The following is a 22,838-nucleotide window of genomic DNA, read 5'->3' as shown; positions in this document are numbered from 1 at the left end:
CAGTGGCATATACCACATTCGCTGCAGCGGAGAGACCTCGCGGTTGCCTCCGAGTGTGACTGTGCCTTTCTCTTGCTACATGCAGGTGTGTTTTGACTCGTTGTTAATTTAATGTTCTCTGTTGCACATAAACTTAACTAAATGTGGTAGTAATAATATAAAATGTTACTTTTGTCTTGCAAATTTTGAGCTGGAAAAATATATGTTTTTGTGGATTCAAAATGTGATACAGTGACTACAATTCTATTTGAGGTTGTTTATTTGTCAACCAATATTTTTCTTTAATTACAATAACACTGTATTTTCTTTAAAATGGTGTACCTTATTTTTTAAGGTATATCTGTTAAGGTGCACACAGGGTAAAAAAGAAAAAAAAAGAAAAAAGAAAAGCAGAGACTGCTTCTGTACGGGGGAAAGACCTCGCCGTTGCCTCCGAGTGTGACTTTCTGTCTTTCTTTTGCAACATGCAGAATAAAAACAAGTGTCTGTCCTGACTCCTGCCTGAGTGTTCACCTTCTTGAGTGCTAGATCCATCTTAAGTCTGCTACACATAATAATTATTTTGCACACAGAGAAAGAGACATTTGACATCTCCTGTAGTGGAATCACTTATTAGCTGATTTTTCCTCGATATTTTGTTTCTATATGATGATGATGATGATGATTATTACCTCATTATTTATTTTTGTTATTCATGGGCTGGCCCGGTGCCAATACCTGGCAAATAGCGGGGTTCCATTGCATAGTTTTAAGTTTTATTATCATAATTTACCACTAGATAGCAGGAATTGTTGAATGACATGCAGGACAAACATTGTACCTGAAAATGCACAAAAAGATTTCTTGCACTTAATGAAGTTTTGCTATTCAGCGGTTCAATTAAAAAAAAGAAAACAAAAAAAAGACATTGCACGTAGGCTATTTTGTCCATATTTAAAATGCCCATTTTGTTCCCGTCTCGTTAGGAAGTGCTTGATGCTATGTGCCCCCTCTCCCCCGGTAGTGCTGATGAAAAATTGTGACCCCTACTTCATTTTGTGGCCCCCTGCTTCATTTAAGTTTCCCATCCATGATCTAAATGAATGAGCAAACATTATACATGACGTAAAAATGTAGCCATCCTTAAAGAGTCGGAAAAAATGATATCCGTAAAATTTGCGTCCCTACATTCCTCCACGTTGAGCACACCCGCGAACTTAGTGAACACGCACTGAGGCCCAATATTTCGACTGAGGAGAAGCAGCTCCAATACCACAAACTACCAGTAGATGGAAGTAATGCTATTTGCAACCAGCCATGAAACACAGAGCGATGAAGTCGTTGATCTACTTCCGGGTTAACCTGCATAGCTTCTGCTTGGTGTTTGTTTCTTGTTGAATTTTTTTTCCATCACAGAACTAACCATGTCTCTGGAGATTGAATCCGCAGAGTGAGTAAACAAACTCTTGACATCTTGCATTTGAAGTACACGAAAGAACAAACCTCCCTTTTTATCTATCGCGTTGTATTGCATTCACACGTCCTCGCATGCGAGGCCACTCTCGACCTAGCTAGCGTTAGCCACCCGGGGCTAAGCCATAGCTCGACCAGCTAAAATTGGCGTTAAAATAGTTTCTTTCTACCACTAGACGTACAACGATATTGCAGGACAGGGTTGTCAATCTTTTTCATCGCGGGCCACTTTGCAGTTTTAGTTACAACTTTAAAACCACGCGCAAGGGATGCAGCAGTACGCCTAAAATGAAGGTTCGGTACATAGGCTACATTGAAAAAGAATAAATTGAGCAGTTTTACATAAACATTGATTTTAAAAAACGGTGGTAATGATTAAAAAAATATAATTTTTTTTACACCCGTTTTTATGACATTTTTAGTACATCTGCTAATCACTTGGGCCCATCTGTCCATTTAATAATAATAATAATATTGTAATAAAATTAAGGTGGCTCTTGAGCTAGTTATTTTATTGCAAGACTGACCCCCCTAACTTGTGTCACTTCCAGCGTGGTCCGACTCATCATGCAGTACCTGAAGGAGAACAACCTGCACAGGTCGCTGGCAATCCTCCAGGAGGAGACCACTGTGTCTCTAAACACAGTCGACAGCATTGAGAGCTTTGTGGCTGACATCAACAGCGGACATTGGGACACCGTTCTCCAGGCCATCCAGTCCCTCAAGCTGCCTGACAAGACCCTCGTAGACCTTTACGAGCAGGTCAGCTCACTTTACTTCTTTTCTCTCACCAGGCCATAATATTAGGTATAACCACACAGTTTAATACAAGAGATGTATATGAAAATCCCAAAATAATATTTTCTCATTAGGTGACCGTGCCAATCAGTGTGCCATTTTGTTTTGAATCTGCCATTTTGAGCCCATTTTGGCCGTTTCCGGGATCTCCTTTAAAAAGGCATTATATTAGCATTGGCCAAATGGAATTTTGTAAGCATGTATATTATAAGTAGACCCACAAACAGTGTCAAAAAGCCATTCCTGAAAATATACAGGAAGTCGCTTTTAGGTATTTTGACAGCAATTACTGGCTCAAACTAAAGCCAACTTCAACTTGTCTTTGAGATTTTGTCTGATTGCTACCAAATTTGAACCTTGTATGCCAGACAGATCGGCAACGAATAGTTTGCAATTTCATCATTACCTGCGGTTGGAGCATAACAGTGACATTTGTGCATGTGTATTGTGTACAGGTTGTGCTGGAGCTCATAGAGTTGAGAGAGTTGGGCGCGGCGCGTTCCCTCCTCAGGCAAACGGACCCAATGATCATGTTGAAGCAGACCCAGCCGGAAAGGTACATCCACCTGGAGAACCTGCTTGCTCGCTCCTACTTTGATCCCCGTGAGGTGAGGAAAATGCACCGTGTTGTCGTTGTATCAATCGTCATGGTCATCGATCATTGAGCTCAATTCCAATGAATTTATTTGCAGGCATATCCAGATGGCAGCAGCAAGGAGAAGCGTCGGGCGGCTATCGCACAGGCTTTGGCGGGAGAGGTCAGCGTGGTGCCACCGTCCCGTCTGATGGCTCTCCTGGGCCAGGTGAGCCAGACTCATGATGCAAATCAACACCAGCCCAATGGAAAGCAATATGTAAAAGATACAGAATGTGCAAAGTTTGGTATTAGTAGCTGCACTGCAACTGATGCCCAGAGGCACTCAACACGAAGTTTGGCTAACCGTTAGCCAGTTAATGGCCAGCTGCTAACTTGAGCCAACAGCAGCCAACTCTACATTTTTATTTGCTGATTCCAGGACCTGCCGCACACATTCAGAGTAGCAACATAAGTGGTCGCCATCTTGGTGTCATTTAAATTTTGTACAATAGATCTGTTAGTGTTGATTATAATACACACTGGTCCATTTATTTGCTTGTGTTTGTTAAAAAAAAAAGACCTTAAAAAAAGAAGTTGCATATTGAATTGCAGTCACAATATTGAGGAACAATTTGTTTTTGTGAGCAGTCGCTCAAGTGGCAGCAGCATCAAGGTCTCCTTCCCCCCGGGATGACCATCGACTTGTTCAGGGGCAAAGCGGCCGTCAAAGATGTCGAAGAAGAGCGTTTCCCAACGCAGCTCAGCAAGCTCATCAAGGTAGCGCCGGACTTTTACTGTACCAGAATCCTCTCGGATTTTTTCTATGTGAGGCTCAAATGTCTCATTTCTTTTACAGTTTGGCCAAAAATCCCACGTGGAATGTTCCAGGTTCTCCCCCGACGGCCAGTACTTGGTGACTGGCTCTGTGGACGGCTTCATCGAGGTGTGGAACTTCACCACAGGAAAAATCCGAAAGGTAAATAAAATACCGGTCGAGGCATTAAAAGGGGAATATGTTGTAAGAAAAGTGACTTTTTTGTTTGAGTTTAGAGCGCTGTGTATGTTTTTAGCAGGTCAAAACACAAGAATGCATTTTGATTGAAAATGATTTTTAGTTAGTTTTCAAATGCAATTCATTTTCACCTCATCTTACAGTACTGTTATGTGTCTTTCAGGATCTCAAGTACCAAGCTCAGGATAACATGATGATGATGGACGACGCCGTGCTGTGCATGAGCTTCAGTCGAGACACCGAGATGTTGGCCACCGGCGCCCAAGACGGAAAGATCAAGGTGGGTTTTGTGTGTGCGTATGCGCACGCCGATGACTGACACACCTCGTGCGTCCAATGTGTCGGCAGGTGTGGAAGATTCAGAGCGGTCAGTGTTTGAGGAGGTTCGAACGCGCGCACAGTAAAGGAGTGACCTGCCTCAGTTTCTGCAAGGACAGCAGCCAGATCCTCAGCGCCTCCTTTGACCAGACAATCAGGTGAGAAGAACCCTCAGTCACAAAACAGGCGGTCTGAACCCTTGACTGTACCATACATATCATATGTGTTGTTCTATACATTTAATGTAGCATATTTGCCGTCTGTACACCTCTAATGTGCCATATTCTAAGTCTATGTACCTAAAATATACCATATTGAAATCATATTTGGCGTGTGTAAAACTAGTGTGCCATATTTGCATTATATTTAATGTATGCACCTCTAATTTAGCATCTTGATGTCAGATTTAATGTTCTATACACCTCTAATGCTCATGATCACATTTAAAGTTATTTATGTACTCATTGTGCACGTCTAATGTAATCTGTTTACATCATATTGACTAATTACTATCTATACACCTAACGTACCATATTTAATGCATTTACTAATGTAATGTATGACATTTACATCATACTTCATGTACATTTTGTTCACCAAATGTATTTCTAGTCATAACATACTATAACAGTGTTAAGAAGCTTTCATATTTATTTATTTATGTATGTATGTATGAATTTATTTATGGTCAGGATCCACGGGCTGAAGTCAGGCAAGTCCCTGAAGGAATTCCGGGGCCACTCGTCGTTTGTCAACGAGGCCACATTCACCCCCGACGGTCACCACATCGTCAGTGCCTCCTCTGACGGCACAGTCAAGGTGCGCCCGCAGCTTGACATGTATGTTATTGGAGTGGTTTTTGTATTATTATTTTTTTATGCGACTTGTGTACTTCAGGTGTGGAATGTGAAGACAACAGAGTGCAGCAGCACCTTCAAGCCGCTGGGCTCGTCAGCCGGCACCGACATTACTGTCAACAACGTCCTCCTGCTGCCCAAGAACCCGGAACACTTTGTGGTGTGCAACCGCTCCAACACCGTGGTCATCATGAACATGCAGGGACAGGTACAAACGCATAACACAGGCGGACACGCACCCGTGTAAAGACCAGGATTATATTACTTTTTCATTAAGTTAGTTTTTATTTTTGTTTTGACTTTAGTTTTTTTAAATTCAGTTCGTTTGAACTATTTTTTTAGAGCTGGTTTTAATTTAAAAACAATTTTTAAATGGCCCCGTTTCAGTTTAGTTTTTTTTTTTTTTTTTTTTTCAAAAATAGAGTACCTAATGAGCGCAGGATTTATTTTAAAAAAAACTAACTAAAAAATAACTATTGTATAATATAGTCAAGTAAACTAAATAAACTAGTACTAACTACAATTCTCAAATTGTTTGACCTTCCATTTATTGTTTTGAATGCACAGTTGATGTTGTGTTGAACAAATCCACTAGATGTCACTGTTCTTTGTTTGACTTTGTAGTCCTGGAACTCACAGCTTCCTGTTCAGCACTTCATCTGCCTAGGCCCTAGCGCTTTCACTATCAAATTATCCTATTAATTATCCCATCGATTGCTCAGCTTGTCGTCACGCATACACGCTAGCTCCGCTTTGCAAAACTTTATTTTTGGTGTGTTTTTTATTTTATTTATTTTTTAAGTTCAAAGCGACTCTAAATGTTGGGTTTAATTAAATGTATGAGTATTGCTGCATAGAATTTTTTACATTTGTTAATGACGGACAGTTTGTCATCAACAAATTTCCATGTAACAAACACAGAAGTGGCCAAATATTGTTTAAAATATTTAAAAAATTGTGTCAACCAATTTCTGTGGTCGCGTTAGCTGATTCCCCCCAACCCCCACCCAGCCCTCCATTAGATCTTATACCCAATGCTGCAAATTACTTTTATCCATATGGTTTTTTAAACTTAATTTCCCCAAGCTTCTTGAAAGTACTAATTTTTTTTCCTCTCGCGCCAATAGATTTGAGCATTATCATCATTAAAATGTCGCAACTGTGGATTCACTGCAGATCGTGAGAAGTTTCAGTTCGGGTAAGAGGGAAGGAGGTGACTTTGTGTGCTGCACATTATCACCGCGCGGCGAGTGGATCTACTGTGTGGGCGAAGACTTCGTGCTCTACTGTTTCAGCACCGTCACCGGCAAGCTGGAGAGAACCCTGACGGTATGGAACACGTGCGGCCAGTTATTTGAGGTTTTGGCGGGAAAGAAAGCGCTCATTCACCACGTTTCCTCCATCCTCACTCTCAGGTTCATGAGAAGGATGTGATCGGCATCGCCCACCATCCACACCAGAACCTCATCGGCACATACGGCGAAGACGGCCTCCTGAAGCTCTGGAAGCCCTGAACAATCCGGGATGTGAACTCTTGGGATTCGCTTGTATGCGTGTGGCAAGACAGCCACGGTGGCGTCGTAGTCCCCCTGGAGAAGTTCAGAAGAAGAAGAAGCAAAAACATCACTTGTTGATGGATTGATGAGGAGTTTAGAAAGTTTTGTGTTCAACTGGGTGGATTTTTTTTTTTTTTGTCATTTACACTTGTATTTTTTCCTACTTTTGTAAATATTTTTTAAGGACTTTTTATGTTTGTTTTCCCCCTGAACTATCAGTGACAAAAATGACACGTGAATTTCAAACATGTCAACAATAGGATTATTCTAATCCATAGAAATAACAATCACCATCTCAGTTCTGGACAGGTCAGTTTATCCACTGTCCTTTTTCCACCTTAACTGTGCTATTAAAGCTGTTTAACCAGCATGGAGTAATTGTGTTCAACTTTCATTGGAGATGATAAGGTTTTGCAGTAAATCGCATATCCAAATGCAACTAAAGAATATATATTTTTGAGGAAATAATCTCATCTGAGCCACCAATATTTGTTTTGGCGCTCCCTGGTGGCGTCTTGTTGCCGAGCAATTATGTTTACCTGAGGGGAGAAGCTTTTTTCAGTAAGGAATAACTTAGTTTTATCGATAAATTGCTTTGCCTCCATCTGTAACATCTTGGGGCAATTAAGAACCTGATTGTCTGGGCACTTAATAATTGCGGGTTTTTTTTAATATATAATTTGAGAAATCTTGAGGGGGCTACCGAATACTGTACTATGTGAGTGTACGAAAGAAAAATATTTGCTTCCGCTCAATTTATTTTCATAACAAAATGCAATGCTCTTATTGTATCTGCAAGTTGGGGATTGAAGCGTTTCAAGAAATGTTGGAAAACTGATAATTGATTAAAACAAGTCAATCGTACATTTTTATTCCGGGTTCAGCCCAACTTTTCTTTTAGTGTCTTCAAAATGAGCTTTTAATTGTTTGATTGACCGGAAATAACTACCTGCTTCTGCTAACTTGATGATATGTAACTCGCGCAGAGGCAACTTCTTAAAAAAAAAGAAAAAAGCGAAACGTCACGATGCCATCTTTGAGTCTGCACTTGTCTCTGTTTTTGTTCCTTCTTTGTATTTCCCCGGTGCTCATCTCCTGCAGGGCCTCCGCCGCCACTAGGTACACCAGCACCGCACGGCCCGAAGGAGCCTCCACCGAGGCGGGCTTCTTTCCAATAGCGCCCGCCGACAGCAGCCCGACGGCTCCGAAGTCCACCAGTCGGAAAACTCCGAGTAAGGAGCCAGAAACTCCTCTGCAGTTAGGTACAATCGATTTTAAGTTGTTGTATATTTAATTATGTGACAAGTCTGCTGTCATTTAATGCACCTATATATATATATATATATATATATATATATATATATATATATATATATTTGCTTCTTAATGTCTTGTATAGAATTAGTTAGGTCTCTGGAGTGCCTTTCTGCTGTCAAGTGTGAAATTAAATAGCAAAATCAATGTTCAATTATCTGAAAATGTGTATGTGAGCGAGCTCTTGAGAATTTCGGAAGATTGTGACATCACAGTGGGCCTAAATTACATAATAACCACCTCTGGGCGTAACTTGGTTGCAGCTGAGACTTATGCCCTCCATGAGATGCACAGGGTGTGAGGTAAAGTAGCGCACGGCGGCACGGGTACAAGATGTCACCAATAGCTAACAAAAAGAAATGGGTTTTCAAGGCTTTATTAAAAGTGTTGTGTGTCACCGACTTGACACTCAAAAGTGTGCTCCAGGTTACATGCATGTCAACAATGCAAATACAAAACATCGGTATATTACCTGCACAAGTGTGCCAGCAGGGAGAATTACCGTAGTAGCCCACTTCTGGCGACATAGTGAACGTACAGAAGTCTTTTGTGTTCAGATAATCTTGATCAGTTGAACGCAGTCATTGAAGAACAGTTTGCTGAAAAAATATGTGTTTTAATTCTTGATCCTTGGAGTATTTTGACAAATGCATGCCACATACTCTTCGTAGAGAGGATACCCATCAGGAGCGTGAAGATAGCAAAGAAGTCCAAAAGTGTCCTCAAGAAACTAAAAGTTGCCCCCAAGAGGCCAAAATTTGTTCAGAAATCCAAAGCCAACCCGCCTGTTGCCAAGGAGACGGCGACACGTACGTATGGCGCAGAGTGTCGCTGATGCTACATTGTCACGAAACTCAAGAGAGACAACTTTTTTTGAGTTTGAGGCATGACAAGTGTGCATGTGACAACTGCTGTATACTCATCAGTCGCGTGACCTCTGACCCATGGACCGAAGTATTGGGACATCAATGGCTGTCAAATTTACAACTTTGGAATTGCGTGCTTGCATTGTCACAAACTTTTTTTTTTTTCAAAATTCAGCTCCCAATCATGAATTTGAGTTTTGTCTAAGTCGCAAGAAGCCATTCCGGAAAAGACACAGCAAGTCGGCCATTTTGGTTTGAAGCAGACATTTTAGTGTCCTTTACACAAATCAGGAAATTTAGCCCCTGAAGCCAGTTTCACATAGAAATATGAAGTTTGTCAACATGAAGACATGTTTATTAGTTGACCCATAACCAAATTGTAGGTGGCCATGTTTGAAAGGACACATGAGGTGTTCTATTTTGGTGAAACAAAACAAAAATATACTCTGTAGCATTAAGGTAATTTGGTCATTTACACACATTTGAAAATGGATTCCCCGAATCCAGTTTCACTACAACATAAAATCTAGTAGACATTTCTTCTAGCATGAATAGTCCCACAAAAAGAAAGAAAGGACACAGGAAGTCGGCCATATTGGTTTGATGCAGCCATTTTTAGGTCAATTTGGCCATTCACGCAAAATCTAAAATTCAGCATTTAAAAACGGTTCCCCTCAACAATAGTAATTTTGTTAGCATAGTTATCATACCTTAAACACAAGAAGGCTACCGGTTTGGTTTGATATGTATGGCCAATTTGGCCATTGACACAAATTCAAAAATTCAGCCCTCGAAGCCAGTTCCGCATAGCAGCAGAAAATTTGGTACACATATCAATCACGAGTAGAAAAAGTCATGCCTGAAAAGACAGCAGTCAGCTTTTTTTGGTTTGAAGCAACCATTTTAGGGTCAATTTGGCCATTTATAAGAATTCAAAAATCCCCCCCCGAAGCCACTTTTACTTATCACCTTAAAATGTGCTTAGCATGTCTATGAGTAGTAGACCCACAAAAAAGTTTCAAGAAGCCGTGGCCAAAAAGACACAGAAATTCGGCCATTTAAAAGCTAATTTGGCCATTCATGTTAACGCCGCGTTAATGTTTTGACATTTAGAACGGGCTGTGATAATACCTTCTGGAGCTGACCCAATACTTTTGTCCATATGTTGAATTCTGTGATGCTTGTTGCTTCCTTCATGCTTCGCTGATCGCACACAAAGTCTCCTGCAGGACCACTCTCAGGGAATAATCAAATCTTTTGTGTGGCGCATGAATGGACTCTGCTGTGCAAATATCTCTTTGCCTAACTGTGTATTAGTGCTAATTGTAGTGCCATTCCCAGATCCTGCAGGACTACAAGGTCACAGGGAGCAAGATGACCATTTTTACATCTTGGCTGTAATGTTTGACACAAACAAAAACACACACTGAAAGAAGCTAATCTTCATTTGCTATAGGAAAAAAAAACTTGAAATGATCCACAGCATCCGTGATCATGCACGTGCAAAGTACTCTCCTATAAATACCGTGACAACTCCTCTTGCCTGTGATTTGTGATACCTGCCAACTTGCTTAACAGAAATGAGTGTGAAAGTGTGAACTAATTGCGCGACTTTAATTCCGTGCCAATCAAACGGCGTGGGCATCGCCTTCAGAATGTCCTCCGCTGGGTCTGGAGTCCCTCAAGGTGAAAGACACCCAGTTGAGGGCATCGTCCTACAAGCGCCGGGGCTTGGGCCCCCACCGCGGGCGACTCAACATCCAGGTGAGCGTCAACACGTCGCAATGACAACGACGCGGCGGTCACGTGTTTTTTTGTCTTGACCTGGCAGTCGGGCATCGAGGATGGCGACATCTACGACGGAGCCTGGTGTGCCCACGAACGCAACACGAAGCAGTGGCTCGAAGTGGACGCCTTGAGACTGACGCGCTTTACCGGCGTCATCCTGCAGGGGCGCAGTTCCATCTGGAGGTCAGGACTAAGAGAAGAAGACTAGTTAGTTAGCTCCACAAGCTAGCTAAGTCGTCAACATTTTCACTTTTGTCAAACAGTACTGCACTTCAGTCAAATGAAGTATATTTTTTCAAGAAGTTGTAATCTTATGAAGAAAAGTCATTTTGTCTTTGTTTTTCTTGAAAGGTTTACCAGATCAGTCTTCAAATTGTATTTATATTTTTTGCGACCCCCCTGTCCCCCGTAATCTTACAATAGAAAAAAATATAAGTTTCAACAAGATTCAAGGTTTTTTTTCAACACAGACTAATAAGATTGAATTTTAATTTGTTTAGTTAAATTATGCATAAAAATAGATTTTACATTTGTTTTTAAAGGAAAATGTCAGTGTATGAGATCGAAGTTGTATTTTTTATATCATAATTTTTCTAAGAATTAAGTTATATTTTCTCAAGTATTTTTACATCAAAGTCACAATTATCGTACAAGATTCAAGTTACATTTGAAAATGCCTTATCTTACAAGCCTAAATTAATAATTTTAGACATCTTAAGAGAAAGTAGTCTTTTTAGTTATATTTTTATGACAATACAATGAATAAGAAAGTGTTTTTCAAGAAAAAAAGTCAGTTTTATAAGATTAATGTTGTGTTCATTTTCTTATGGCAATTCAGTTTATTTCAAGAACAAGAGTTGCTTTGTTACAAAAATTACCAGTAAGTCAATTTTTTTACAAGAAAAAAAATTGTATTAATTGGAGATCAATCAATCAATAATTTATTTTGTTAAAAGTCGTTATTGTATAAGATCAAAAGTGTATTTAAAAATAATAATAATTCATCATACCAAATTAAAGATGTATTTTAATTTTTTTTTAAGAAAGTCATCGTCTCACATTGTTTTTTTATTATGTTTTGAGAAAAATAATCTTAGTTTTATGATAATGTAGTTTCAGGACAAAGTAATTTACCCCCCCCCCAAAAAAAGAATTTTTTATGTGAATAGAATTAGATTTTTAAAAGAAAAAGTCATTAGTCTTGAGATGTATAAAAAACAAAATGAATACATGATGTAAAAAAATGTTTTTTAAAGAAAAAGTCCACATTATATGGCAATCAAATCTGATTTTATAAGGAAAAAGTTAGATCAAAGTTTAAAAAAATAATAATTTCAAGATTTTTTTGGGGGGGAGAATGAATTAGTATTTTTGGATTAAAGGGAAAGTGTATAGAATTTTTTGATTTTCCAATGTTAATTCATAAAAAAAATAATACTTTTAATTTAAATAATATGCACACAAAAAAGTTCTATCAAATCAATTTTTACGAAAGGCTTGTTTGTTGTGCAGTTGGGACGTGGTTTACTCTTACAAGGTGCAGTTCAGTAACGACTCCCAGCTGTGGACACCATGCATGAACGGGACTCGAGAAGCCGTAAGTATCTCCTGCCGCCACCTGGTCTTGTCCTGTTGCCACTCCACCGCATCTCTGTCCATATGTGTGTGTTTGCGCAGGTTTTCCAAGGCAACCGTGACGCGGAGACGCCGGTGCTGGCCGTCTTCAACACATCCACGGTGGCACGCTACATCCGGATCAACCCTCAGACGTGGTACCAGAATGGGACGCGGGGAGACATCTGCCTCAGGGCTGAGGTGCTGGGATGCACGCTGCCAGGTACTCTACTTATTTGCTTATTGGAACATAAAACAAGCATTAACTGATTAATTAATCACAAAAAAATATCGCATTAATCGTGAATTAACACAGATTAATCACAGTATTAATTTTGACCATAGATTATCCTTTAGCGTGACAGTGGATGGTAGCACAGGTTGTGTTTGAGCAATAAATATAATTACATGCATTAAAGTAAAGCATTTAATGGATGTTTGCGTATCACATTTAGAATATTTGTTCATGTCAAAATATCGGGGTCATTTTTTTTCCCATTTTAAATTGTGCAAATAATTAACTGATTAGAAAAAGAGGAGGATGAGCATGTGCAGTGGATCAAATATTTTTGAAGACGTTCTCATAACATTAAATGTCAAAATAATTAACACATAACCGGTGCTCTTCAAATTTGGCGGGAATTTTTGTTGTTGATAAAAAAGCCTTTTTTATTAAGTGATTAATCAAAAATCTAAGATGTGATTAATCTGATTAAAAATTTAAATGTTTGACAGTTCTAATAAAAACAAATGAATACTTTTATAACAATGAAACAATAATATAGACAGAATAAATGTCATTATAATTACAAAAAATAATAAAGTAAAAAAAAATTCAAAAGTTTTATTTGTACACTTCAGTTTGATTTCTTTAAATAATAGTATTTTCTTGTAAATCAGTAATTTATATATTTATTTTAAATATGAGGTTTAAAATGTTTGTTAAAAAAAGGAAATACATTTTAAAAATTGTATTAAATAAGTTGTAAATTCATTTTTAATAATGAAATAAATAGTATTAGTAATTAGTAAATAAACAGGGTGTCATGTTTTTTACGAAATAATTGCTAAAAATAAAATATTATCAAATAAACAAATTTACACCAGGTTAGCAAATCATTTAATTAATTTATTGCGACTAAAATAAGTCACTTTACATACACGTTAACATTGTGTTTTCATTCTATTAAACAATTGCTTAATTAATATTTTTGTCAATAAAATAAAAAGTATACATTTACATATTCATTCTTAATTTATTGCATTAAATAGACTCATAATTATTACTGAATAAAAAATAATATGGAGAATGAATTATTGTTAGTAAGTTTTACATATTTTACATGCACAAATTGTATTGTATTGTATTTTTTAAATTTTTAATTGAACTGGTCCATCTGTCGGTTTTAAAAACTCAGTTGTGACCCTTGAATTTGCCCTTCACCTCTGCGCTCCACTGTGCTGCTGTTCCAGATCCTAACGTGGCGTACCCGTGGCAGACGGAAGTCACCCGGGACAAACTAGACTTCAGGCACCACAACTATAAAGAGATGAGGAAGGTGAAGAGAGAGGAAGGGGGCGGGAGGCGGTGCCACAACACGCTCCTGTTGCCGCCCCCACCACAAAACAAATATTGTGAGATGTTTTAGTGCAACGGCGCACGAGCGGCGGTCACAAAGGCAAACATTCACGCTTTACTGGCCTGGCTCCTGAGATCAGACCAAAGACAAACAAGATGATTTCAACTCCAATTTAATACTACAGTACAACCGAACACTTTCCAGGAATTATTAGACAAACTAAAAAAAACATTATTAATATTCCTACTATATAATGCAGTGGATATAAAAAGTCTAAACACCCCTGTTCAAATAATATATTTTTGTGATGTTAAAAAATTAGACCAATTCAATCATTTTAAAATATGTTCCTTCATTAATGTAACTCAACAAAAAAAATATATATATATTTTGGAAGAAGAAAGAAAGAAGTCAAAGTTATAAATAAAGTTGAAGGCTTCTGTAGAATATCGTCCAAGATGGACAGAAGCTTGCTTCGTGTCCTCCTTTCTAGCTCGATGTCCACAACACAGCTCGCTTTCCTCCTCAGTTTATCCAGACCAGAAGTGTGCCTCTTCTTGTTCTCTTCTTCAATTGACAGACGCATGTGATGCTTTTTGGTGTTTGCAGTTGATGAAGGCGGTGAATGAGGCGTGCCCCGACATCACCCGTATGTACAGCATCGGGAAGAGCTACACCGGGCTACAGCTGCTCGTCATGGAGATCTCGGACAACCCGGGAACACATGAACTGGGTGAGCGCTACTTGACGGCTATTTTGGCAATCAAGTCAGAATACATCCTGAAATTTCAACATTTCAAATGAGACTCCTCAAACGCAAGCCGGGCTTTTAAGTGAAATGTATACACGTGAAGTCATTCTAAATATTTTGTTTTTTCAGAAAGAGTTGTCATCTCACGAGAAATTTGAAAAATTTTGTCCAAGAAAATTTTTTCTCTAATGAACATTTTGTTTAAAAAATAGAAAAAGAAAATAAATACAAAATACCAGTAGCCCCACCTCAACAAAGTAAAGGAAGTCTCAACCTTGCGAGATTGAAGTTGTATTTTGTCATGAAAAAAAGTATTTTTCCGTGGAAAAAAATTCTGTCAAATTACTTTGTACAAGAATAAAGATGTGTTTTTTCAAGGAAATTGTTATCATGTTATGAAAATATTGCATGATGATGGAAATGGCAATTAAAGGTACCCAGGAAGTGTCAGAAGGCACCCGAGATGCCCAAAGAAATTTTTCATTTTATGAGAAAAATTGCATTAATTTCAATTTTTAAAAAGTTTTTTTTACTCCAAAATTCAGTTAGTTAGTTTTTTTTAATGAAAATATCGTTTTACAATAATTAAGAGCAAATTGTAGTTTTACAAGATTAAAGTCTGTTATTTTAGAAAAATGATGGAATCTTACAAGTCTAAAAAGACCTTTGAAAACTTGATCATTTTACAAGAAAAAGTCAACAGTGGAGTTGGAAAAAAAGCATAATTCGTCCGAAAGTTGTTGTTTTTTTTTTAAAGAAAAGACGTCATAAAGTTAATTGTACGCCCCCCCCCCCCCCAAAAAAAATAGAAGTCATCATTTGAGATTAGAATTGTATTAAAAACGTCAAGTTGTACCTAAAAAAAAAAGGTACAAGATTTAAGCTATATTTGTTTTAGAAATAAATCACAATTTAATGAGATTAAAATTGTACTAAAATGTTTTGTGACACTTTTTTTTGCAGAAAAAAATATTTTACTGACTTACAGTAATTTCTGGACTATAAGGCGCTACTTTTTTCACTTGCAATCAACCCTGTGGCTAATACAAAAGGCGCACTATAAAGGAAGCGCTTGAACGTCAGGCAGAGCAAAACAAACCAAGTGAGCCCAAATACAGTAGGAGAGACAGAACGAGAGCAAGACAATTGTTTCCCTCAATATGGAAAGGAAAGTAGTGGGAACCCGCTTTAATGTGTAACAAACTCGAGTATTCCCCAAATTTAGCCTGCGCGTCTTATAGTCACGTGCGCCTTGTAGTCCAGAAATTACTGTCCGTTTTTTTTAAAGTCTGAATTTACAAGATGAAAGTTTTATTAAAAATGTTTAAGTCATAGTTATACCATATAAAACACTTTGTAAAAAAAAAAAAAGATTAATTAGAAGAAAACAACTTAATAGATTTGTTGTATTTCCATGATTTCCTATTTTATGGGCTTTCTGAGGTTCCTGTGTATTGCATGATGATGGAAGCTGTATCTGAAGGCACCCCTGATGCATTTGAAGGTCTGTGATGAGAGACAGGAGTCACTTTATATTGTGGTAATGCTCTCTTACAGTCCCCTGTGTGTCTTCTACACCACACGTCCAAACAGGTCGCCTCTGTGTGAAATTTTGTCCGGTTTGCGCTCCACTTGTACAAATGTTATCTTTGGCCTCCTCGGCTCCGCCCCCATGCCAAACCATTTCCCGCCTTATCGTGGGAATGTGCATCCAAATATAAATATATATATATATATTTTTTTATGACTGAGTGCAACAAGACTTCCACACATGGAGATTATTGTGGAATGTTGGTCCTCCTGTGGGAATATTTGACGCTGTCGCGTGGAAAAGGCATTCCATACTTGACTATTTGACAAACATACTCTAACACGCATGTATGTGGATGACACGAGGCCTCTTTCACGCAGAGAGCCTGTAAATTGGCAGCCTTAAATGGAGACTCATTTGACTGGGCCTTTCAAGCGTTAGCATAAATTTAGAGATGATACGTTCACTATCATTAGCACGGTCAAAATATCCAATGGTGATGGTGGAATATTACTCCAAATAAGTAGTACTATTTTGACATTTTTGAGGAAAAAGGTGCTCGTTAAAATATTCAAGTTGTAATGTCAAGTGAATGATGTGTGAATTCTCCACTGCTTTGTGTGTTTGTGGCAGGAGAACCGGAGTTCCGTTACGTGGCGGGGATGCACGGGAACGAAGCCCTGGGTCGCGAGCTCCTTCTCAACCTGATGCAGTTCATGTGTCGCGAGTACAAACGCGGAAACCAGCGCGTCGTCCGCTTGGTCCAAGACACTCGCATCCACCTGCTGCCCTCCATGAACCCCGACGGTTATGAAATGGCCTTCAAAAAGGTTTGTACCTTCTCACCTGTCAAATGTCATTTTACCAGAATACTGTATTTGGATTTTTGGCTGTTGTTGTTTTTTTATTATGAGGGTAGAATCTGGTAGAAAAAATCTTTAAATTCTATGATTAAAGTCATGTTTTACATGAGGATATGTAATCTTTCCTGACAATATAAAATTTAGTCTTACTATATAAAAAGCATATTTATTCAAGAAAAAAGTAATAACTTTACAAGAATAAAGTTACATTTTTATATGAACAAAATTATCATCTTAAAGTTTAAAAAAATATAGATGATAAGAATAAAACCTTTATTTTGTCAAGAAAAAAGTGATGTTGCAAGAATAAAATCACATTTTTATGAGAAAAAAAAAGGTGAAAAATAGGCTGCAATTGTTATATTTTTTTCAAGTTAAAAACATCCTAATCTCACAAGACTGAAGTTGTATTTTCTCGGGAAAAACCTTTCAATCTAATAAAAGTGAAGTATTAAATTAAGTTTAAGGTTACGCTGGGGTATTTTCAAGAAAAAAATGCCATATTGTTTGGAAGATAAAATCAAACTTTTGAGGAAAAATGTAATCAAAACCTTGTAATCAAAACTTTGCAAGAATTCAAATGTATTTTTCGAGAGAAAACGTTATCTTATAAGAACAAATTTGTATTTTTCCCCAAAGTACTACGAGAATAAAGTATTTTTTTTTCAAGAGAAAACTAATCTTAATTTCAAAACATTAAAAAAGTTTTTTTTCAAGTAAAATGTCATATTGTTATGAAAATAAACTCACATTTTCTGAGAAAAAAAAACGACCTTTCAATTTTTTTAAATTATAAAAGCCAAATTGATGCAACAAATATGATTGAAATCTTGCTCATGTAAATGCCTGTACGTTGCCCACCATGATGATGGAGTGTTTATCTGCAGGGCTCAGAATTGTCCGGGTGGACTTTAGGCCGATACAGCTACGAAGGCATCGATATGAACCACAACTTCGCCGACCTCAACTCAGTCATGTGGACCGCCTTAGAGCTGGAGACGAACCGTTCCAAACTCATCAACCATTACTTCCCAATCCCCGAGCAGTACACTTCGGAGGATGCCTTCGTACGTACTTCTCCTCCGCCCTTCCTCCTCCTCGCCATCATCTTGCCTCCTTTCAGCTTCCGTCCGCCCGGCAGGTGGCGTCCGAGACCAGAGCCGTCATCAGCTGGATGCGCAAGATCCCGTTCGTGCTTGGCGCCAACCTTCACGGCGGAGAGCTGGTGGTCACGTACCCGTTTGACATGACCCGCGACTGGGCGCCGCGAGAGCACACGCCCACCCCGGACGACAGCTTCTTTCGATGGCTGGCCGCCGCTTACGCCAGCACCAATCAGGTGACTCTTCGGACCAAAATGTCAGACTACTTTTCAAGCATGACTTCTTGAGACTTTTTCTGTGGGTCTACTTTTATGTCCACCAAATTTCATGTTGACAAGAGAAACTGGCTTGGATAAGTTCATTTTTGGAGGATCCCTGGAAAAGGCCAAAATGGAACAAAAATGGCTACTTCAAACAAAAATGGCCAACTTACTGTGTCTTTTAAAGTATTGCTCCTTGAAACTTTTTTGTGTGTCTACTCATGATGTTAGACATGACTACAAATGTTCATGTTGGTAAGTGGAATTGGCTTTTCAATTTGGTGAATCAAAATTCTTCCTAAAATGGCCGCTTTACACCAAAATAGCAGACTGTGTACAACATGGCTTCTTGAGTTACCAAGAAGTAAATTACAACAATTTTGCCCACACTTGATTTTCTTATTATCCCTTGTTAATTCCTATTTAGATTTGTTTTCTGCAACCCTCTTTGGGAGCGGTGGGCCTGAATAAATTGTGCCCTCTACTGGCTAGTTGCCAATAAGAAAATAATGCCACCATTGCCCCCCGTGATTTGCTTGCTTTACTTTAGTTTGATTAATATAGCAACCTGTTATGGCAGCTAACTAGTTGTGCCTTAAAGGGGAAGTCAACCCTAACAATTTTTTATTGACAATAATATGTTCTATGAAGCCCCACTAGTCTAAATACGGTATTTTGGTTATTATTGCGTTAGTGGAATATGAGTTAAGCAGCAAAATCCAGCACTTTTTATCAATATCAGAAGGTGGCCATTTTGCCACTTGCTTTCGACTGAAAATGACATCACAGCTGCTCAGGTCTCAGGTAACCACCAATCACAGCGCGGCTTCAGAAAACAGGTGAGCTATGATTGGTCGTTGCCTGAGCCCTAAGCAACATTGATGTCATCTTCAGTTGACAGCAAGTGGCAAAATGGCCGCCCCCTGAGATGGATAAGAACGACAGGATTTTGTTTCAACTCAACTTCTGATAGCCGTTTTGAGCAAGTCAATGACGTCTCTATTGCCCCACACATTATTTGTTTGCTTCCTTTTTATTTCCTGTTTTGCTTGCTACAGCAACCCCTATTGGCAGCTGACTAGTCAGGCCCGAATGAATTTCACCCCCTGCTGGTGGTTGCCAACAAAGCCAAACCTCTTGACTCTGGAACGTTGCAGGTGATGTCCAACCCGGACCGACGGCCCTGCCACAACAAGGACTTCATCCGCTACAACAACATCATCAACGGTGCTGACTGGCACAACGTGCCTGGAAGTAAGAGCGAGAACTCCATTTTTAGCAATACCGCACATATATTATTATTATGTGTGTGTGTGTAGGCATGAACGACTTCAGCTACCTGCACACAAATTGCTTCGAGGTGACAGTGGAGTTGTCCTGCGACAAGTTCCCGCACGCCAGCGAGCTTCCCATTGAGTGGGAGAACAACCGAGAATCTCTGCTGGTCTACATGGAGCAGGTGCCCGAGCGTAGCTTTATCCACAAAGTAAAAAAGAAAAGAAAAAAAGAATAGTGTCCACAGTTCATGCAATCGCTCCTCTAGCCAAATATTTGTGATAAGTGACACCTTGCGCAATACAAACACAATAAGAAATAATCCAATGATGAGAAATAATACAGAAAGTAAAAAAAAAAAGTACATTATATGCTTTGGCAAGTATGATCAATGTAAAGATCACAAAATGAATGCAATGGCTCCTCTTGCAAGAATAATCTGTAAAGTCAAAAAAAGTCCACAGCATGGCCATATATGGTCATGGAGACTGCGCCTCTCGCCCATTGTTCCTGAAGTAATCTGAAAAGGAGACACATTTTATATTTTTGGTATTACTGTAATGCCATAGTCTTGGCCATTATTCATGACAACCGCCACCATGCACAATAGAAAAAACAAAACACCTCAAAGTAATCCACATGCATATTATGACCACAATTGTTGCCAGTTATTCGTGACAACCGCCACCATGCCCAACAGAAATGAAAAGATTGACGAGAAATAATCCACAAAATAAAAACAGTTCGCGACATGGGCACGTGTTACATGATTCATGGGACTGCTCCTCTCTCTTATTCTTCTTGAGAACAACCACTTTGCACAATCGAAAAATACAGAATGACTAGAAAATTAAATCATCCACAAAATACAAAAAAATTCCGCAATATGGGCACATGCATGTATTACATGACTGATTAATGTGAGCTATTGGTGATATCTGCTACCTCGCACGATAGAAGTGAACAGAATGATGACAAATAATCCACAAAGTCAAAAATGTCCTTGTCCTGTTACGTGAATAATACATAACGGCCGCCTTTCTCAATAAAAATGAACGGTTGACATGTTCCAGGTTCACCGGGGCATCAAAGGTGTGGTCCGGGACAAAGACACGGAGGCGGGAATCTCCGATGCCGTTATTCAAGTAGAAGACATCGACCATCACATCCGTTCAGGTACTGTCAATTTAATCATGTGTACAGCAAAGGTTTTTGACACGGGTTCGAGGGCAATGATAGTCAACTGGTCAGTCACGGATGGAGAGTTCAGAATTTTCATTGACATTTTTCATTGCATTGTGACCTACATGTTTTTTTTTATGCATTATATTTACTGTAGGTTAGTGCAGCCTTTTTACAACCTTTATTCAGCCAAGGCCCGAATTTTATGTTAAAAAAAAAGTCACAAAAGGTTTGTATGCTAAAATGACTAAACACCAAGGTTATTTTAGTTAATTAAAACTAACGTAAAAAAATAAAATTCAAAAAACAATTTTGTTAACGAAATAAAATAAAAACGTAAATGTTTTTAAAAAAACTAAAACTAACTGAAACTACATTTTATGTTTACAAAACTAACTATAATTATAGCAAAAAATTCCTTTGTCTTAGTCTTTGGTAATCAATTTAATGCATGAGCCTTTGAGGGATGATTTCAAATGTGATTTTAAGTAGATTTATTTTGATATTAACCAGAATAAGGACTTTTAAAAGTGTGTCACACAAACGTGACGTCATCTAGCAGCAACCGATAGAAACGCACCTTCAGATGACGTCACTCCCATGGTGGTTTTTAAATATTGCGCACAAGTAATACACATTTTTTAACTAATGCTGAAACTAACTAAAACTAAGTATTTATGAAATACCTAAAACTAATAAAAACTAACAGAGCCACCCTGAAAACTAATTAAAACTAACGAAATTTAAAAAACTAAATAAAAACTAACTAAAATAAAAAATTCCCAAACTGTAAAAACCCTGCTAACACAAAACTAACCCTAAATATTATGATGAAGTGAACACACGCCTATTCACAGTTTGCGATTGACAAGTTTACCAGCACTAAGCGTTTTTTTTTTCTTTCTGAAATGCCCTAAAATGCCACCCAAAATCATTTTTAATAGTAATGGGATTCACGGAAGTATGTTGAAGTGCCACATCACAAATTTTAATTCAATAAGATCAAAAGACAGAAGAATTGGGACCACATTTTTTGGTATGCTCACCCTCGGCTAATTGCAGTTTTGTACTCATGCCAATTACTTTGGCGCCCCCTGGTGGAATCTTGTTGTTAGTTTTCATTGGATGGCGTTTGTTTTATCAGTAGAAGAAATGTCCTGTTTTTTGGTGGCTACGTGCAGTCTACTTTGCCGTGAATATGACTGATGACTCCTCGTGTGAAGGTGGTTTGTTTGTGTTGAATAATTGAACTACTGAATACATTTTTATAACACGGGCTCATGGTTGTGTAAATGCTCAAAGCTTAACTGCTATAAAAGTGGCTTGAGGACAGTTGAGAACCACAGCCACGGGGACGGTTCTTTTCCCACTCTCTTCCATTTTTGCTGTTCCCACGCAGCCGCCGCCGGTGACTACTGGCGCCTGCTGAACCCCGGCGAGTACCGTGTGACTGCCAGTGCCGCCGGCTACCTGCCGTCCTCACGCTTCTGTATGGTGATGTACGATTACTTCCCCACCGTCTGCGACTTCCGCCTGGGCAAGGAGCCCCGGCCGAGGCTTAAGGAGACAAAACTGGACAAAAGCAGCCAGCTCGCCAGGGAAAAGCGTCTGCGCCTGCGTCGACTGCGCAAGCTGCGGCTGGCCGGCAGACGTGCCAAAACCATGTGAGGGTGACGGCTTCATTCGCTCTGGATGAAGAACTGTCGGTGGAAGTAAATCATTTTTACATTGTTTTTTTTCTCTTTTACATTTAACCAACCACGGACTTAGTTAAAAAGGACAGAGAAAATACTACAAGCATTATTTTTCTTTTTGAAACAATTTCTCTATTTTTTATTTTGTGTTTTTATAGTGGTGTTTAATGATTTAAAAAAAAACATCAGACATTGATTTCAATTGTTTTAATAAATTAGTACATTTATTAAAAATAAGGAAAAAGACCATTTCATTTTCACATTTTATTTACAATTTCAAAACAAAAAATTATTTTACAATTTAATATTTTAATTAAAGAAAGCAAGATAATTTTGTATGTAAAATATCATTTAGTGAATTACAAAAAGTGAACATAATAATAATAATGATAATAATTTTTAACCCTGAATTTTATCTATTGTATATTCAATTCTATTTGATTTTTT

The 22,838-nt window shown here is 38.5% G+C and overlaps 2 protein-coding genes across 4 annotated transcripts; both read left to right on the top strand.

The window, feature by feature from the left end:
- The first annotated feature begins 1,308 nt into the window (after nt 1–1,308).
- smu1a (SMU1 DNA replication regulator and spliceosomal factor a) lies at nt 1,309–6,940 on the top strand. Its single transcript, XM_086085794.1, has 12 exons — nt 1,309–1,429; nt 2,004–2,214; nt 2,706–2,858; nt 2,943–3,053; nt 3,476–3,604; nt 3,684–3,803; nt 4,003–4,119; nt 4,188–4,315; nt 4,850–4,976; nt 5,055–5,222; nt 6,191–6,343; nt 6,430–6,940. Exons 1-12 carry the CDS (start codon nt 1,404–1,406, stop codon nt 6,526–6,528), a joined length of 1,542 nt encoding a protein of 513 aa, XP_085941920.1. The 5' UTR covers nt 1,309–1,403; the 3' UTR covers nt 6,529–6,940.
- Nucleotides 6,941–7,533: 593 nt separating this feature from the next.
- On the top strand, nt 7,534–22,577 carry LOC147168334 (putative carboxypeptidase X1). Of its 3 annotated transcripts, none has more exons than XM_086084898.1 (15): nt 7,534–7,832; nt 8,556–8,693; nt 10,405–10,514; nt 10,582–10,721; nt 12,051–12,135; nt 12,216–12,375; nt 13,626–13,711; nt 14,342–14,465; nt 16,648–16,844; nt 17,765–17,944; nt 18,019–18,216; nt 19,398–19,467; nt 19,560–19,699; nt 20,589–20,691; nt 22,097–22,577. In XM_086084898.1, exons 1-15 carry the CDS (start codon nt 7,598–7,600, stop codon nt 22,363–22,365), a joined length of 2,235 nt encoding a protein of 744 aa, XP_085941024.1. In that variant the 5' UTR covers nt 7,534–7,597; the 3' UTR covers nt 22,366–22,577. The 3 variants fall into 3 exon arrangements, with proteins under 3 accessions (XP_085941024.1, XP_085941023.1, XP_085941025.1); XM_086084897.1 differs by having other exon boundaries at nt 19,398–19,494; XM_086084899.1 differs by lacking the exon at nt 8,556–8,693 and having other exon boundaries at nt 19,398–19,494.
- The last annotated feature ends 261 nt before the right edge of the window (nt 22,578–22,838 follow it).

This window comes from Leptonotus elevatus, chromosome 9, assembly GCF_054856555.1.
Source record: "Leptonotus elevatus isolate MCC_2025b chromosome 9, RoL_Lele_1.0, whole genome shotgun sequence".
Classification (NCBI taxonomy): Eukaryota; Metazoa; Chordata; class Actinopteri; order Syngnathiformes; family Syngnathidae; genus Leptonotus; species Leptonotus elevatus.
The sequence above is the reverse complement of the archived record's forward strand: the minus strand, read 5'-3'. Positions and strand labels throughout refer to the sequence as shown.

Excerpts from the sequence above, each read along its gene's own strand:
- smu1a (XM_086085794.1), top strand. The coding sequence starts at position 1,404 with ATGTCTCTGGAGATTGAATCCGCAGA. Across the intron at positions 3,054-3,475 it reads TGATGGCTCTCCTGGGCCAG|TCGCTCAAGTGGCAGCAGCA; the intron begins GTGAGCCAGACT and ends TTTTGTGAGCAG. Across the intron at positions 4,316-4,849 it reads TCCTTTGACCAGACAATCAG|GATCCACGGGCTGAAGTCAG; the intron begins GTGAGAAGAACC and ends ATTTATGGTCAG.
- LOC147168334 (XM_086084897.1), top strand. The coding sequence starts at position 7,598 with ATGCCATCTTTGAGTCTGCACTTGTCTCTGTTTTTGTTCCTTCTTTGT. Across the intron at positions 10,722-12,050 it reads GGGCGCAGTTCCATCTGGAG|TTGGGACGTGGTTTACTCTT; the intron begins GTCAGGACTAAG and ends TTTGTTGTGCAG. Across the intron at positions 17,945-18,018 it reads ACACTTCGGAGGATGCCTTC|GTGGCGTCCGAGACCAGAGC; the intron begins GTACGTACTTCT and ends TCCGCCCGGCAG.